General features: G+C 35.8%; 1 protein-coding gene across 45 annotated transcripts in view; it reads left to right on the top strand.

Moving 5' to 3' along the window:
* RIMS2 (regulating synaptic membrane exocytosis 2) overlaps positions 1–20,156 on the top strand; it is a 730,833-nt gene that overhangs the window by 418,517 nt on the left and 292,160 nt on the right. For all 45 annotated transcript variants that reach the window (XM_074387016.1, XM_074387028.1, XM_074387027.1 and 42 more), the window contains 2 exons: positions 610–781; positions 5,276–5,429. In XM_074387016.1, the coding sequence (XP_074243117.1) occupies positions 610–781; positions 5,276–5,429 (326 nt within the window). The remainder of the gene's footprint in view (positions 1–609; positions 782–5,275; positions 5,430–20,156) is intronic.

The following is a 20,156-nucleotide window of genomic DNA, read 5'->3' on the forward strand; positions in this document are numbered from 1 at the left end:
CCATTTATTGGGATGGCTATCTTGCATTTTCATCCCATGTTATGGTGACTATCTCGCATAGAAATAAATTTACAATGTTTTAAAGTACCAAATATATGTCAAATAAACAAATCTGAATTTCTTGTATTTAAAAAAATACCTTTACAAATACAAATTATAATTGGTCATTAGCTAGAACTTTATAGGTAAGAAATTGTGAATATCACAATTACTCATCTTTTTTGTACAGTGAAACTTCTATAATTTAAGTGAGTAGTATATGTAATGTTACTGGTTAATTATCATTAGAAAGTTTTCAATATGGCAATATGTTAAAAAATTATAGAGTCAAGATTCTCAAGTCTGGTTTTATTTAGATTTCGAGAAAGATTAAGTTTTCAATAATCTGTTATTGAAAAAATTTAAGATTTGTTGAAACATTGCTATTATTGTCATACCTACAAAATGTGTTATAGTATGTAGCTTAAATTTTTCGTAATTTTAAAGACTATAACATTTGTAATGTGTGACAAATAAATGGTCGTGTCTCCAGAGAAATTTTACATTAATAAATTTTAAGACAAAACTTATAATTCTATGTAAGTTTATAATTTGTTGTTTTTTCCATAGTGATAAAAACAAGAGAAGAACTAAAACAGTAAAGAAAACATTGGAACCCAAATGGAACCAAACATTTATTTATTCTCCAGTCCACCGAAGAGAATTTCGGGAACGGATGCTAGAGATTACCCTTTGGGATCAAGCTCGAGTTCGAGAGGAAGAAAGTGAATTCTTAGGCGAGGTATTTGGAGTTGTTTTAAAGTTTACACTATTCATGTTATCCTGATTACTTCAGTACAATTATATATATATAGAATATCTGCAAAAGTAGACACAGTTTCTTTAATGGAATAAATTTCAGCTACCGCTTTGGGACAAAACTTGATGCTATAGAAAACAGTGGCTCTATATATTCTGACAATTTTTACATGTTTGTTCTTATTTTAGAACTCTGTGTTGAATGATAAAAGGTTTGTATTTCACAAATATATTCTTTTGTTTTATAGTGATGTGTATATCTTGGTAGTTTACTGAACAGACTATACCACTACTAAGTAGTTAAACCATTTGTTTATGGATTATTTTCAAGCCCTACAATGTAACCGATCCTTCAAAGGTAAACAAGTAATGTTACTTCAAGGAATTTACAATTCACTGGTGATACAGACACATGAATAGCAATTAGACTATAGCATCCCAATTGCTATGAAGGGGAAATTGCAATAGGAATACATAATTATTGTGCACAGGAGGGCAGGTGGTCAAAGGAAGTCTTCACCAAGAGAGAGGAATTTTGCAAATTCAAGGGGAGTGATATTCCTGCAGAGGGAGTAAGAAGACATCAGGCATGAGAAGATCTTGGTCAACTGCATTGAAATTGGAAGGGAATGTGGTAAGAAATGAAGTTTAAGGCTTAAACTGAGACCAGAGTATGTCTCTTAATATATAAACAAATTTGGAGTTATCCGGTGGATAATGGGAACCAATGACCAATAACCAATTCTGTTTCCCAACTCTGTGGAGTCTCGCTTTGTCACAGTGGCATAGTCATAGCTCACGGCTGCCTCAACTCCTGGGCTCAAGTAATTCTTCTGCCTCAGCTTCCCAAGTAGCTGGGACTATAGGCACCTACCACCATGCCTGGCTAATTTTATTTTTTTTGTAGGGATGGGGTCTCATCATCTTGCACAGTCTCATATCCTCTTTAAAAAGAAAATGGTTGGATCATACTTGAGAAAAGTATTCCCAGCTGTAATGTAGAGAATTATTGGAGAGGGGAAAGATGGGAAGAAATTATCCAGGTATTAGCATGCAGTTCACTTTCAGTCTTTTTCAGTGTGGTTGGTATATTTGTTCATTTTTATGCTGCGGATAAAGATATACCGAAGGCTGGGAAGAAAAAGGGGTTTAATGTACTTACGGTTCCACATGGCTAGGGAGGCCTTAACAATCATGGAGGAAGGGAAGGAGGAGCAAGCCACTTATGCAAATTTCTGCAGCTGGCTTGAATTTCTCCTCAGAAAATGGGATTTTTTTTCTATCACATTGTCAGGCTGCAAGTTTTCCAAACTTTTATGCTCTGCTTCCCTTATAAAACTGAATGCTGGCTTGGTGCGGTGGCTCATGCCTATAATCCCAACACTTCGGGAGGCTGAGGCGGGTGGATCACAAGGTCAAGAGATCAAGACCATCCTGGCCAACATGGTGAAACCCTGTCTCTACTAAAAATACAAAAATTAGCTGGGCACGGTGGTGCACACCTGTAGTCCCAGCTACTCGAGAAGCTAAGGCAGGAGAATCACTTGAACCCAGGAGGCAGAAGTTGCAGTGAGCCAAGATCGAGCCTCTGTGCTCCAGCCTAGTGACAGAGCGAGACTTCATCTCTAAATAAATAAACAAATAAATAGATAAATAAATAAATAAAAACAAATGCCTTTAACAAAACCCAAGTAACCTCTCGACTGCTTTGCTGCTTCAACATTTGTTCTACCAGATATCCTAAATCATCTCCCTCAAGTTTAAATTGAGACAAATTGAGATTTGTTTTCCTCCACTAATCTCTAGGGCAGGTGCAAAATGCCACCAGTCTCTTTGCCATAGCATAACCAGAATCACTGTTGCTCCAGTTCCCAACAAATTCCTCCTTTCCATATGAGACCACCTCAGCCTGGACTTTATTGTCCATATAGCTATCAGCATTTTGGGCAAAGCCATTCAACAAGTTTCTAGGAAGTTCCAAACTTTCCCTTATTTTCCTGTCTTCTTTTGAGCCCTCCAAAGTGTTCCAACCCCTGCCTGTTAACCAGTTCCAAAGTCGCTTACACATTTTCGGATATCTTTTCATCAGTATCCCACTCTACTAGTACCAATTTACTGTATTAGTTCGTTTTCCTGCTGCTGGTAAAGACGTACTCGAGACTGGGAAGAAAAAGAGTTACAGTTCCACATGGCTGGGGAGACCTCACAATCATGGTAGAAGGCAAGGAGGAGCATGTTATCTCTTACATGGATGGCAGCAGACAAAGAGAGAGAGCTTGTGCAGGAGAACTCCTCTTTATAAAATCATCGGATCTCATGAGACTTACTCACTATGAGGAGAACAGCATGAGAAAGACCCACCCTCATTCTTCAGTTACTTCCCACTGGGTCTCTCCCACAACACAAAGGTATTATGGAAGTTAAAATTCAGATGAAATTTGGGTGGGAACACAGCCAAACCATATCAGTTGGTTTTTCTGAGTAAATTAAATGGTAATTTCATGGGAAAAACAGCAACCTATAGAAATATTGAAGTGAGTGTTGTCAGCTAAGGAACCAATGAGTGATAAAACTAAAAACCCTTCTATGACCCTTGGGAAGAAGGGTCACACAGTTGTTAGGAGCAGATATTCTGGAGCTCGCTGCCTGGGTTTATATACCTGGCACTACCACTTCTTAGCCTTGTGTCTTTGAACAAGTTATTTAACCCATTCTTGCATCAGACTTTTCTTTAGCCTAGTGGGAATAATACTAGTATGCAACTCAGTTAATATGAGGTTTAAATAAGTGTATTGTATTGTGTGTTTGTAATTCTTTGGAGCATAGTACCTATAATTTTGAAAATGGCTAGGGAAAATTTAGGAAGAGTGAAATAGGTCCAGGCATGGTGGCTCACACTTGTAATACCAACTCTTTGGGAAGCTGAGGCAGGAGGATAGCCTACGACCAGGAGTTCAAGACCAGCCTGGTAACACAGCAAGACTCCCATGTATAAAAAAAACAAAAAAGTTATTAGCCAGGCATCGTGGTACATACAGTAGTCCCAGCTACTCAGGAGGCTGAGATGGGAGAATTGCCTTACCCCAGGTGTTTGAGGCTGCAGTTAACTATGATTGCACCCCTGCACTCCAGGCTGGGTGACAGAGCAAGACCCTGTCTCAAAAACAAAAAAGAAAAAATGAAATACTAACTTGGCTGTGTTGCTTCTTTACCTTCCTTAGGTAAATAGTAATGTATCTTCATGTGGCAGTTCTTGTAAACACAACCACAAACACTGTCACACTTGCACAACATCAAAAAAAAAAAAAAAGACGTAAATTTCTACAGACAGATATTTTGGATAAATTTTTAAAATATTCCTGTAATAAAATTTATAATATGGTTCATATTTAAAATCCATTCTTGTTTTTTTTCTTTTCTTGTTTTAAATCTTTAACAGGTGGTGTTGTAAATATAGAATTTTAAATAAGACATGCTGATTCAGATTACACCTCTTTCACTTGCAAGCTGGTGTGCCCTTAGACAAGTTCTTTTAACCTTTGTTAGCCTTGGTATTTTTGTTCATGAAAATTAAACAATAAGACAAAGCTAGTAGTTTTTTAATAATTATGACAAATAATAGGCACATCCTTATAACACAATAAGGACTTCAAATTTGTTTTTCTCTTCCCATTTAGGAGTTCTTGTAAAAGTTAATTTTTTTTTAACTTTCATTTTAAGGTCAGGGATACATGTACAGGTTTGTTACATAGGCAAACATATGTCATGCTTATTGCGCAGTTGTTAGTTGTGCAGATTATTTCATTACCCAGGTATTATGCCTAGTACCAATTAGTATTTTTCCTGATCCTCTTCCTCCACCCACCCTCTACTCTCCAATAGGCCCCAGTATGTGTTATTTGCTCTGTGGGTCCATGTGTTCTCATCTCACTTAAAAGTGAGAATGTGCAGTATTTGGTTTTCTGTTCCTGCATTCATTTGTTAAGGATAATAGCCTCCAGCTCCATCCATATCCCTGTGAAGGGCGTGATCTTGTTCTTTTTTATGGCTGCATAGTATTCCACGGTGTATACGTACCATAATTTTCTCCAGTCTATCACTGATGGGCATTTAGGTTGATGCTAAATAAAAATGCTTTTTAACTTCTAAAATGATATACAAATATTAGTTGTTATTACTCATTTATAATGAAAAGTGTTAATTTTTGTAATGGTAAATTTAATAGCCTCTAGTAGTGGGTAGTCAAGGGTCAACAAAATAAATGTCTTAGATATTTAAAACTATTAAGACACTAAGAAGTTATAAAAGTTTATTTATTGTCAAAAACATATTGACAATTTTGCAACATCTAAATGACCTTGCTTTTTATATAATAGCATTACTATTATAATTATTACTATAAAAGTTATAGGACCATTTAACATAATTTCTTTATTATTGTTATGTTATAACCATCCTTTGTCTCTTGGGTTTGTAGATTTTAATTGAATTAGAAACAGCGTTATTAGATGATGAGCCACATTGGTACAAACTTCAGACGCATGATATCTCTTCATTGCCACTTCCCCACCCTTCTCCATATATGCCGCGAAGACAACTCCATGGAGAGAGCCCAACAAGGAGGTTACAAAGTAAGTTTTAGTAAAATTTTTCATGTTTTTATTGAATTTTCCTAATCTTGAGTAATATATATGATACAGAACTGGAAGATATCACTGTGGATATTAATAGGAGTTTGCTCATGTTTCCGTAGCTATTACTACTAAAATAAGGTTGTACCCATAATATTCACCTATCACAATGTTAAAAACTTTATATTTGTATTTTGGATGCTATGACACCGAATAAGCACATTTACATTTAAATCTTAGTGCTTAGAATCCTAAATATAAGAATAAAATAGCTAATATGAGTTTAGTCACATGGCAATATACACAAAATTATTATTTCCTCCTTTATTATTCTAGATATTTTATGAATATGAAGTATACCAAGTATAGTGTAGTGGATGAAAATGTGAACTTTAACTTCAGACTACTCTGAGTTTAAATATTAATTCTTACACTTCAGAACTGTATATCTTATGGCAGATCATCTCTCTATTCCTCACTTTCTTCTTTTATAAAAGGGAAATAGTAATACCTGCATTACAGGGGAGTTATAGGAATTAATTAGTCTCAAGAATATAAACCGATGTTATTATTATTGTTATTATTATCATCATGTACATTTTTCCCTGGATTGTACAGCCTGAAATATGAAATAGAATTACATTATTACAGAGATGCTTAGAAGAAACTCAGAAATATTTTTCAGATTGAAAGATGATGTTTTAGGCTCTTTGCCCCTAAATCTCCAGTCATTATTTTTCTAATGAATCTGTTATTGGAAACTAAGGTGTATGCATACTGTTTTGCATAGTATTCATGGGGTAGTTATATTTTTATGGAGGCAGCATGCTCCAGTTTTAGTAAAATTTTTGTCAAGTTGTGCAGGACTGATTGGCATTAACCAAATTTTAGAAGTATAAATTTATAAGCACAAATGCCATGTCATTTATTAATCATGGAAAGTATAGCTGGCAATTGAACAAATGAGTTTCATCTATATGGATCATACCCTTCTGCTGAATAGAATACATTATATATATTAGAAGGCTGCTTGATTATTAGAGAATTAGAGCTAAGGACTGATCTTATGGTATATTTAGTAGTCATAGGAAAGCCTAGAGACTTATCTTCACTCCTTTTTTTTTTTTTTTTTTTTTTTTTTTTTTTTTTTTTTTTTTTTTTTTTTTTTTTGAGACGGAGTTTCGCTCTTGTTACCCAGGCTGGAGTGCAATGGCGCGATCTCGGCTCACCGCAACCTCCGCCTCCTGGGTTCAGGCAATTCTCCTGCCTCAGCCTCCTGAGTAGCTGGGATTTACAGGCACGCACCACCATGCCCAGCTATTTTTTTTTGTATTTTTAGTAGAGACGGGGTTTCACCATGTTGACCAAGATGGTCTCAATCTCTTGACCTTGTGATCCACCCGCCTCGGCCTCCCAAAGTGCTGAGACTACAGGCTTGAGCCACCGCGCCCGGCCTTCACTCCTTTTTAAAATAACCTTTCTTTACTGGAATTTTATTTCCACTTAATACTGTATTGTACCTTTGGATGGCATTAACTGAACACTAATTCTACAGCATTAACTTCTTTCAGCCTCCACATACAGTAAACACCCACTTCTATTTTCAAATGCCATTACAACATCCTTTGTTGTAATAATCATGTTAAAATGAATTGTATATGAACTAATTCTATTCTTTGTGACTGTTGTATCTATTCAGTATATTCTCTCTAAATAACAGTGTAGGGTGATGAGTTACCACATGATGATTATTAATATATGTAGTAACCTAATATAATTTATTACATACTGATTCTTAAAGTTTATAGGCTGCTAACACTTTTCTTTTGGGGTTGGCCTTTTCTTCAGTTTTTATTACAATAACTAGTAGATTTGAGGACTCTCAATACCTGAAATTCTTAAATCTACCAATGTTTTTCATTTTTTTCCCCTCGCTAAATAGGAATAGTGGATGTGAGAAACAATGAGATCAGAGTACTGGTTAGCTGTATGTGACATGGATTTTCATGTAGTTATTATAATTTATATTGTAGCTTTTAATATTTTTACATCCCCAAATGATCTTTCTGATACTTAGTAATAGTATTAAATTTATCCATGGGCAATATAATGACACCAAGTTTTACCATGCCAGTCTTGACACTGTCAGCTAACCTCTAATAAATAATGTATTAATGATGTGTAAACCTGAAGATAAGCAAAAACATGTACATACATATAAAAAAAGAAACAAAAACTAGGAAATAAAATTTAAGATTAGATAGAAAGCTAAAAACAACATTATGTTTGGCTAAATAGGCTAACAGGATATATTAATCATAATAGAAGGTACAAGTCAGGATATGAATAAATAAATCTACTACTATTTTATAAACCTCATTGATGACAAGAACCTCCTTAAGGGTTTTTCTTCATCTAGCAGATAAATAATTACATTTATTTTAAAGTATGTATCATATACAGATGAATAGTTATCATTAAAAGTATGTAATTCCCATTTGGGGAATTACATTGGAATACAATGAACAACTCTGTGCCCAAATGGTAAACAACATGGATGACATAGATAAATTCCTGGAGAGCCACAAATTAGAGAAACTGACCCATAAAAAGTTACAAATCTGAATAAATCTATAATAAGTAAAGAAATTGAATTAATGAATTAATAATGAAAAATCTTCGAAAAAAGAAAAGTCTAGGCTTCACTCTTTAATTTTATTAAACCTAAGAAAAATAACACTAATGTTTCTCAAATTCCTTGACAAGAAAGAGAAGGGAACACCCACCAATTCATTCTATAAGGCCAGTATTTTCCTCACGCCAAAGTCAGAGGAACATATAACAAGAAAAGAAAACTACAGGCAAATATTCTTCATGAACATACACATAGACGTCTTCAAGAAATTATTAATAAATGAACTCCAACAGTATATAAAAAAGATTATATACTGTAACCAAAAGGGGTTTATCCCAGTAATATAGAGTTGGTTCATTATCTAAAAATCAAGTAATGTAATTCAACATATTAATAGAAAAAAGAACAACATATTTCATATGTTTATTTCACATGAATATATGAAAATATGAAGAAAAAGCTTTGGCAGGATTCAGTACTCATTCACACCACAAAAAAAGTGAAATCGGCATAGAAGAGAGCATAGTAGGCCTACAAGAGAACCCTCCACAAAGTCGGCTTAGAAGAAAACTTTCTTAACATGATAAAGACACCTATGAACACCCTTTAGATGGCAAACCGTATTTAACGGTAATGAATGCTTTTCCTCTAATATTGATAACTAGGAAAGGATATCTCTTCTTATCACTCTATTCAGCAGTATACTGGAGATTTTAGTTAGGACAGTGAGGAAAGAAAAATACATAAAAGGCATTCAGAATGGTGAGGAAGAAGAGAAACTGCCTTTATTCACAGATGACATGATTCTATATGTACAAGATTCTAAAGACCCCACACAAAAACTACTAGAACTAATAAACAAGGACAGCAAGGTCCTAAGATACATGAACAATATCCAAGAATCTATACAATAACATTTTGAGAAGGAAATTAAGAAAACATTTTTGACCTGGCACAGTGGCTCATGCCTATAATCCCAGCACTTTAGGAGGCTGAGGCAGGCAGATCACTTGAAGTCAGGAGTTGAGACGAACCTTTTCAGGTTATCAATATTAGAGGGAAAGCATTCATTACCATTAAATATGGTTTGTCACCTAAAAGGTGTTCATAAGTGGTCTTTATCATATTAAGAAGGTTCTCTTCTGTGCCTACTTTGTGGAGGGTTCTCGCCTAGGCCTACTATGTTCTCTTCTATGCCTATTCACTTTTATTTTTAAATTATGAATGAGTATTGAATTCTTTTGATGAAAGAATTCAAATTGTGAAACCCCATTCTCCTAAAAGTACAAAAGTTAACCGAGTGTAGTGGCTGGCACCTGTAATCACAGCTAGTCGGGAGGCTGAGACAGGATAATCACTTGAACTTGTAAGGCAGAGGTTACAGTGAGCCAAAATCATGCCACTGCACTCCAGCCTGGGTGACAGAGTGAGACTCCATCTCAAAAAAGACCCCCCCCCAAAAAAAAACCCAAAATGAATGAATTAAATTTTACAAGGTAAGTGCAAACTTTTACACTAAAAAAAAAAAAAAAAAAAAATCACAAAACGTTTTTCAGAGAAATGAAAAAAATATAAATAAATGGAGATGTATTCCACATGCATGAATTGGAAGACCCAGCATTATTAAGATGGTAGCTGTTGCCCAAATTAAACCCAATTTCTATCAAAATTAAGATTAAACCCAATTTCTATCAAAATCTAAGCAGGATATTTTGCTGAAATTAATAAGCTGATTCTAACCTTTATATGCAAATATATCAGATCCAGAACAGCCAAAACAAATCTTGAAGATGTATATTTCCTCATTTCCATATTTATCGTACAGCTACAGTAATTGCAATGCTGTAATACTGGAATAATGATAGATCTATAGATAAATGAAACCTAATTTAGAATTCAGAAATTATATTCATGATCAATTGATTCTCAACAAAGGAACCAAAGCAATTCAACGGGGGAAAATAGTTTTTTTTTTTTTCTAATAATGCTGGAACAATTGAATATCCACATACAAAATAGTTAATTTAGACGTAACCTCACACTAAACACAAAAATTAAGTTAAAATGGATAATAGACCTAGCTGTAGGAGTTAAGACTATGAAAGACTTAGACGAAAACGTAGGATAAAAATCTTCATTTCTTTGAGTTAGGCAGAGTTTTCCCCAAAACAGCACCAAAAGCTTGATCAATAAAAAATAATACATTGGACTTCATCAAAATGTAAAACATTTGCTTCTGAGGACATCATCAAGATTTTTTAAAGAGCTTCAGGCTGGGAGAAAATACAGTCATCTGGCACTTAATGACCAGGTTACTTTTTGAGAAATGTGCCATTGGAAAATTTCATCTTTGTATGAACATCATAGAGGAGTGCACTTACACAAGCCTAGGTGGGATAACCTATTATAAACCTCATCAAGATGGTATAGTCTGAGGCTTGCAGGCTACAAACCTGTACAAGCATGTTACTATGCTGAATACTGTAAGCAGTTATAATCAATGATAAGTATTAGTTTATCTAAATGTATCTAAATATAGAAGAGGTACAGTCAAAATATGATATAAAAGATTAAAAAATGATATACCTGAATAGGGTACTTATCATAAATGGAGCTTGCAGGACTGAAAGTTGTTTAGGGTGAGTCAATGAGCAACTTGCTAAGTGAATGTGAAGGCCTAGGACATTACTGTACACTACTGTAGACTTTATAAACATTGAACACTTAGGCTACACTTTATAAAAAATAAAGTAATTGCACTGAGACATTGTGATGGCTATAACATCAATAGGGAATTTTTCGGCTCCATCATAATTATATGGGACCACTATCTTATATACAGTTAATTGTTTACTGAAACATCATTATGCAGCACGTAATGTTTATTTGTCAACCATATATTTGACAGAGGTCTTGCATCCAAAATATATAAGGAGCCCTTAAAAAGCAGTAGTAAGAAGATAAACAGTGCTGTCAAAAAGTGGGCAAATACTTGATAGTCATTTGATTGAATAAAATATATGGATGGCAAATAAGGACATGAAAAGTTGCCCAACATCATTAGTTATTAGTGAAATGCAAGTCTGCTGCAATTATATTACTTCACACCCACTAGAATGAATATAATAAAAAAGACAGGTGATAACAAATTTTTGCAAGGATATGGAGAAATTGGAACCCTCATCCATTTGCTAATGTAAATGTGAAATAGTATGGCCACTTTGGAAAACAGTTTGGTCTCTTGTTAAAAAGTTAAAAATAAATTTACCATATGACCACCAATTCACCTTCAAGGGAAATGAAAATGAATGTTCACTAAAAGACTTGTACATGAATGTTAATAGCAGCATTATTCATAATGGTTTAAAAATAGAAATAGTCCAAATATTCATCAACCAGTGAATGGATAATAAAATGTGGTATATCTGCACAATCGATTACCATATATAACAAGAAAGAAGATACGGCTACATACTACAACATAGTCAAACTTCAAAAATATTATGCTAAATGAAAGATGCCAGATGCAAAAGGCCATGTGTTGTATGATTCTATTTATATAAAATGTATAGAAGTGACAAATCTACAGATTAAGTTAGCAGTTAGCTGTAAGTAGCAATAGACAGTGATTGAAAATGGGTATGAGCAATCTTTTGGGGGTGAAGGAAATATTCTAACATTAGATTGTAGTGATGTAACACAAATTTTAGAACTTACTGAAAATTTTGAACTATATATTTAAATATTTATGTTTTATATAAATTATACTTTAATTTTAGTGGAAGTCAGGAGTGGTGGCTCACACCTATAATCTCAGCACTTTGGGAGGCTGAGGTGGGAGAATTGATTAAGCTTAAGAGTTTGAGACCAACCTGAACGGCATAATGAGACCTCATTTCTATTTAAAAAAAAAAGAAAAGAAAGAAAGAAAAATAAATAAATAAATTTAGCCAGGCTCAGTGGCATGCACCTGCAGTTCCAACTACTTGAGAGGCTGAGGTGGGAAGATGACTTGAGCCTGGGAGGTCGAGGCTATAGTGAGGCATGATCACCATTGTATTCCAGTCTGGGCAACAGAGCAAGACTCTGTCATAAAAAACAAAAAGAAAGAAAGAAAAGAAAATGCAGTGATAAAACTACAGAATAGATACAATCTCAGTTACAATAAGAGATTTTTGTACTTATATCAATATTTATAGAACAAATAGAAAGCTTGAAGCCTCTATCTGACATTTACAAAACACTGCAAAACAGAAAACATCTTCTTTTCTAGTGCTTTGAGAACATTCACTAAGGTAGACCTTAATCCTACCAAAACAAATATTGGTAAATTTAGAAGTACTCAAGTCAAAGTGTGTTATCTGATCTGATCACAATAGAATTAAATTAGAAATCAATATCAGAAAATATCTGGACAATCTTGAAATATTTACATATGAAACAACACTTCTAAATAACCATGAATGAAAGGAGAAGTAAAAAAGGAAATTAAAAATTATTTTGAACTAAATGCAATTAACATGTAATGTATCAAAATTCATGGGATATAACTAATGCAGAACAGTGGGGAAATGTATAGCTGTAGCATTAAGCACACATATATATGTGTGTGCGTGCATATAAATGTGTAGCATTTAGCATATATCTATCTATCTATCTATCTATATATATATATATATTTTTTTTTTTATTTGAGACAGAGTCTCATGCTGCCACCCAGGCTGAAGTACAGTGGCACGATCTCAGCTCACTGTAACCTTCGCCTCCTAAGTTCAAGCGATTGTCCTGTGTCAGTCTCCCAAATAACTGGGATTACAGTTGAAGCCAGGAGTGGTGTCTCACACCTGTAATCTCAGCAGTTTGGGAGGCTGAGGGGAAAGAAATAACTGAACTTAAAAGTTTGATACCAACATGGACAACATAATGAGACCCTATATCTACAACAGAGTGGTGGTAGCGCACCACCATGCTTGGCTAATTTTTTTTTTTTTTTTTTGAGACGGAGTTTCGCTCTTGTTACCCAGGCTGGAGTGCAATGGCGTGATCTCGGCTCACCGCAACCTCCGCCTCCTGGGTTCAGGCAATTCTCCTGCCTCAGTCTCCTGAGTAGCTTGGATTATAGGCACGCGCCACCATGCCCAGCTACTTTTTTGTATTTTTAGTAGAGACGGGGTTTCACTATGTTGACCAGGATGGTCTTGATCTCTTGACCTTGTGATCCACCCGCCTCGGCCTCCCAAAGTGCTGGGATTACAGGCTTGAGCCACTGCGCCCGGCCGCTAATTTTTTAATTTTTATTAGAGACAAGGTTTTACCATGTTGGCCAGACTGGTCTTGAACTCCTCTGCTCAGGTTTTCTGCCCGCCTCAGCCTCCCAAAGTGCTGGGATTACAGGCGTGAGTCACCACGCCTGGCCACACATATTATTAATACCAAAAATCATCTCAAATCAGTGGCATGTTTTCACCTTAACAAATTTCAAAAACAAGAGCAAAATGGACTCAAATTAAGTAGAACGGAATAAAAGACAAAACAGAAATAAATGAAATAAAGACAGAAAATCAATTGAGAAAATAAATGCAACCAAAGGTCGGATCTATGAAAGTATCAATATAATTGATAAGCCTTTAGGCAGAATGATCAGCAAAAAAAGACAGAACACAAATATCAACATCAGGAAAAAGACAGGTGATATCACTACACATTCTACAAATATTAAAAAGACAGTAAAGGAAAACTGTGAGCAACTTGATGCAAATATATTTGACAACCTAGATGAAATGGAAAATTTCCTTGAAAGATACAAACTTGAGGCTCTCTCAAGAAGAAAGAAATAACTTGAGTAGCCCAGTATCTATTTGAGAAATTGAATTTGTAGCTAAAAATTTTCCCTCAAAAAAAATTTAGGCCCAGATGACTTTATCAGCAAAGTCTGCCAAACATGTAAGAGTGATACAATACTAATTCTTTACAAACTCTTGCAGAATATTATAAAGTTGGGAATACTATCCAGCTCATTTTGCGAAACAAACAGTACTCTGATACCAACAACTAGCACATTAAAAGAAATCTACAGACCAATAAACCTCATGAAAATTTTAACAAATTTAGCATATTAAATTTAAAATATTTTACAAAATAAAAATATAGAAAATTCACAGTACATAAAAGGGATAATATATCATGACCAAATGGATTTTATATCAGGAATGCAATGTTTGTTTAACATTTGAAAAACAAAATAATGTCACTCATGAAATTAAACTAAAAAAGAAAAAAAATTATCATCATCTCAAAAGATCTCTCAAGAAAAAGCATTTGGCAAAATCCAATGTTCATCCCTGTAAAAGACTCTAAGCAAAGAATGATAGAAAAGAACTTTCTCAAGTCAATAAAGAGCATGTATCAAACCCTACAGCCAAATCATAGTGGTAAAAGTCTGCATTCTTTCCTCCCAAGGTCACAAACGAGAAAAAGATGTCTGCCCTCCCAGCTGTTATTGTAAGTTATAATTGTGGTCCTAGCTTGTACTGTAAGGCAAGAAAAATCAAATGCATCCAGATTGAAAAAAGAAGTAAAAGAATCTTTATTTGCTTACATGTTCATCCATATAGAAAGTCAGATGGGATCAATACAAAAACTATTTTAAGAAGTGAATCTTTTAAGGTCACTGTATATGAGATCAAGATACAATATCAATTATTTCTATGTAACAGCAATAAACAATTAAAAATGGAAAAATACAGTGCCACATCAAAAAGTCAATCTCCTACGATCAAGTAGGCTTTCTCTCTGGGATGCAAGATTGGTTCAACATGTACAAATCAATAAATGTGATTCATCATGTAAACAAAACTAAATGCAAAAATCACATAATGATTTCAACAGATGCAGAAATGGCTTTCATTAAAATTCAACATTCCTTAATGTTTAAAACTCTTAATAAACTAGTCATAGAAGGAACATACTTCAAAATAATAAGAGCCACCTATGACAAACACTTAGCCAGTATCATAGTGAATGGGCAAAAGCTGGAAGCATTTCCCTTGAAAACTGGCACAAGACAAGGATGCCATCTTCTCACCACTGCTATTCAACATAGTATTGGACGTTCTGGCCAGAGCAGTCAGGCAAGAGAAAGAAATAAAAAGCATCCAAATAGGAAAAGAGGAAGTCAAACTCTCCCTGTTTGCAGATGACATGATTCTTTATCTAGAAAACCCCATATTCTCTGACCAAAAGCACCTTGAGCTGGAATACTGCAGCAAAGTTTCAGGATACAAAATCAATGTATAAAAATCAGTAGCACCTCTATGCACCAACAGAAGCCAAGCTAGACTTAAATCAGGGATACCATTCCATTCTCAATTGCCATGAAAAGAATAAAATACTTAGGAATGCAGTTAACCAGGGAGATGAAAGATCTGTACAGTGAGAATTACAAATCATTGCTTAAAGAAATCGGAGATGACACAAGAAAATGGAAAAACATTCCATGCTCATGGATAGCAAGAATTAATATCATTATAATGGCCATAATTTCCAAAGCAATTGACAGATTATATGCTATTCCTATCAAACTTCCTAGCAAACTACAGGTAACATTCTTCATAGAATTTTTTAAAAACTATTTTAAAAATTATATGGAACCAATAAAGAGCCCAAATAGCCAAGGCACTCCTAAGCAAAAACAACAAAGCTGTAGACATCATATTACCCAACTTGAAACTATACTGCTGGGCTATTGTAACCAAAACAACATAGTATTTTCACATTAAAAAAAAAAAAAGACACGCAGACCAATGAAACAGAATGAGGAGCTCAGAAATACTGGCACACACCTACAGCCATCAAATCTTTGACTGAACTGACAAAATGAAGTAATGGGAAAGGACTCCCTGTTCACAAGATCGTGCTGAAATAACTGGCTAGCTATATCCAAAAGATTGAAGCTGGACCCCTTCCTTACACCATGTACAAAAAGTCAACTCAAGATACATTAAAGACTTAATGTAAAAACTGTAAAGACCCTGAAAGACAACCTAGAAATTATCATTCTGGAGATAGGAGTTGGCAAAGATTTCATGATGAAGATGCCAAAAGCAATTGCAACTAAAGTAAAAATATTGACAAATGGGGTCTAGTTAAACTAAAGAGCTTCTGCACAGAAAAAGAAACTATCTACAGAGGAAACAGACAACCTGCAGAATGGGAGAAGATATTTGCAAACTATGCATCTGACACAGGTCTAATATCAAGAATCTATAAGGAACTTAAATTTATAAGCATAAAACAACCTCATTAAAAAGTGAACAAGGGACATGAACAAATGGTTTTCATAGAAAGAGGTCTGGAGTGCACACAGAGAGTGAGAGCAGAAGGCGAGTGATCACATTTCCAACCGAGGTACCAGGTTCATCTCAATGGGACTGCTTGGAGAGTGGGTGTAGCCCAAGGAGGGCAAACCAAGGAGGGTGGCGCCCTACCTCACCCAAGAAGGGAAAGGGGCTGGAGGATCCCCCCCCAACACACACACAAGGGTGGCCATTGGGTACTTTTCTGGGCAATCCAGCACTCCAGCTCAGATATGGCACTTTTCCCACAGTCTTTACAGCCCATAGAACAGGAGATTCCTGATGGTGCCAACAACTCCAGCCCTGCAGGTTTCCAGCACAAAACTGGGCGGCTGTTTTAGCCCACGCCTGGAATGCCTGTGAGACAGACCACCCATTCCCTTGAAGAAAAGGAGGCTGAAGGCAAGGAGCCAAGTGATCTGGTTCAGCAGGTCTGACCCCCACAAAGACCAGCAAACTGAAACCCACTGGCTTGAGATTTATGCAGCTGGCACAGCAATTTGACCTAGGATGGTTGAACTAGGTGGGGGGAGGGACATCCACCATTACTAAGGCAGTTTTAATCTTGCTTGTGTAAACCAAATTGCAAGAAATTTTACACAGCAGCAGGGCAGAGCCCGCAGCAGCTCAGCAACACCTCTGCAGGCAGACTGTGACTAGGCTTTCTCATTGCTGGGCAGGGCATCTCGGAAAAAAGGCAGCAGCTTATCAGGGACTTATAAATAAAGCCCCACCTTCCCAGGATGGAACACCAGGGAAAAGGTGGTTGTGAGTTCCACTGCAGCATACTTAAACGTCCCTGCCCAGCAGCTCTGAAGGAAGAAAGGGAGCTCCCAGCATAGCGTTTGAGCTCTGATAAGGGACAGACTGCCTCCTCAAGTGGCTCCCTGACCCACTTATATCCAAGAAGGCACCTCTTAATGGAGAGCTCTGGCTGACATCTGGCAAGTACTCTTCTGGGACAAAGCTACCAGAGGAAGGAACAGGCAGCAATCCTTGCTGTTCTGTAGCCCCTGTGGGTGTCTCCCAGGCAAGCGGGGTCTGTAGTACATCTCCAGCAGTCCTGTGCAGAGGGGCCTGATTGTTAGAAGGTAAACTAAAAAACAGAAAGAAGTAGCTTCAATGTCAACAGAAAAGACGTCCACTCGGTGACCCCATCTGAAAGTCACCAAGTTCAAAGACCAAAGTTAGATAAATCCATGAAGATGGGAGGAAACCAGCTCAAAATGGCTGAAATTCCAAAAAAAAAAAAAAAAAAAAAAAAAAAAAAAAAAAAAAAAAAAAACCACCTCTCCTCCTCCAAGGGATCACAACTCCTTACGAGCAGGGAAACAAAACTGGACAGAGAATGAGTTTGACAAATTGACAGAAGGAGGCTTCAGAAGATGGGTAATAGCAAACTTCTCTGAGCTAAAGGAACATGTTCTAACCCAATGCAAAGAAACTAAAAATGTTGAAAAAAGGTTAGATGAAATGCTAACTAGAATAACCAGCTTAGAGAATATAAATGACTTGATGGAGCTGAAAAACACATCATGAGAACTTCATGAAGCATTCACAAGTTTCAGTAGCCAAATTGAACAAGCAGAAGAAAGGATATCAGAGATTGAAGATTAACTCAATGAAATAAAATGAGAAGCTGAGCTAAGAGAAAACAGAGTGAAAAGACATGAACAAAACCTCCAAGAAATATGGGATTATGTGAAAAGACCTAATCTATGTTTGATCGGTGCACCTGAATGTGACAGAGAGAATGAATCCAAGCTGGAAAACACTCTTCAGGATATTTTCCAGGAGAACTTTACCAACCTAGCAAGGCAGGCCAACATTCAAATCCAGGAAATACAGAGAACACCACAAAGATATTCCTCAAGAAGAGAAACCCCAAGGCACGTAATCATCAGATTCACCAGAGTTAAGGAAAACATGCTAAGGGAAGCCAGACAGACAGGTTGGGTCACCCACAAAGGGAAGCCCATCAGACTCACAGCAGATCTCCTGGCAGAAACCCTACAAGCCAGAGAGAGTGGGAGCCAATATTCAACATCCTTAAAGAAAAGAACTTTCAACCCAGAATTTCATATCTAGCTAAAGTAAGTTTCTTAAGTGAAGGAGAAAAAAAATCCTTTATGGACAAGCAATTGCTGAGAGATTTTGTCACTACGAGGCCTGCCTTACAAGTTATCCTGAAGGAAGCACTAAACATGGAAAGGAACAACCAGTACCAGCGACCGCAAAAACATAACAAGTGGTAAAGACCATCAACACAATGAAGAAACTGTGTCAACTAATGGTCAAAACAACCAGCTAGTATCAAAATGGTAGGATCAAATTCACACATAACAATATTAACCTTAAATATAAATAGGCTAAATGCCCCAATCAAAGGACAAAGACTTGAAAATTGGAAAAAGAGTCAAGATCCATTGGTGTGCTGTATTCACAAGACCCATCTCATGTGCAAAGACACATATAGACTTAAAATAATGGGATGGAGGATTTACCAAACAAATTGAGATCATAAAAATAGCAAGGGTTGCAATCCTAGTCTTTGATAAAATGGACTTTAAACCGATGAAGATCAAAAGAGACAAAGAAGGTCATTGCATAATGGTATAGAGATCAGTGCAACAAAAAAAGCTAAGTATACTGAATATATATGCACCAAATACAGGAGCACCCAGCTACATAAAGCAAGTTCCTAACGACCTACAAAGAAACTTGGAATCCCACACAATAATGGGAAACTTTAACACTCCACTGTCAATATTAGACAGATCAATGAGACAGAAAATTAACAAGGATATCCGGAACTTGAACTCAAGCAGACCTAATAGACTTCTGGAGAACACTCCAGCCCAAATCCACAGAATATATTCTTCTAAGCTCCACATCACACTTACTCTAAAATTGAACATGTAATTGGAAGTAAATCACTCCTGAGCAAATGCAGTTATAACAACCAGTCTTTCAGACTGCAGTGCAATCAAATTACAACTCAGGATTAAGAAACTCACTCAAAACTACACAACTACATTGAAACTGAACAACCTGCTCCTGAATGACTACTGGATAAATAATGAAAAGAAGGCAGAAATAAAGATATTCTTTGGAACCAATGAGAATGAAGATACAATGTATCAGATTCTCTGGGGCACATTTAAAGGAGTGTCTAGAAGGAAATTTATAGCAATAAATGCCCACATGAGAAGCAAGGAAAGATCTAAAATCAACACCCTATCATCAAAATTGAAAGAGCTAGAGGAGCAAGATCAAAAAAACTCGAAAGCTAACAGAAGACAAGAAATAACTAAGATCAGAGCAGAACTGAAGGAGATAGAGACCAAAACAAAACAAAACAAAACAAAAAAAACCTTCAAAAAAATCAATGAACCCAGAGCTGGTTTTTTGAAAAGATCAACAAAATACATAGACCACTAGCAAGACTAATAAAAAAGAGAGAAGAATCAAATAGATGTAATAAAAAATGATAAAGGGGATATACCACCAATTCCACAGAAATAAAAACTACCATCAGAGATTACTACAAACTCCTTTGTGTACCTAAACCAGTAAATCTAGAAGAAATTGATAAATTCCTGGACGCTTACACCCTCCCAAGACTAAACCAGAAAGAAGTTGAATCCTTGAATAGAAGAATAACAAAGTCTGAAGTTGAGGCAGCAATAATAGCCTACGAACCAAAAAAAGTCCAGGTCCAGATGGGTTCACAGCCAA

The sequence above is a fragment of the Saimiri boliviensis genome, chromosome 15, assembly GCF_048565385.1.
Source record: "Saimiri boliviensis isolate mSaiBol1 chromosome 15, mSaiBol1.pri, whole genome shotgun sequence".
Taxonomy (NCBI): Eukaryota; Metazoa; Chordata; class Mammalia; order Primates; family Cebidae; genus Saimiri; species Saimiri boliviensis.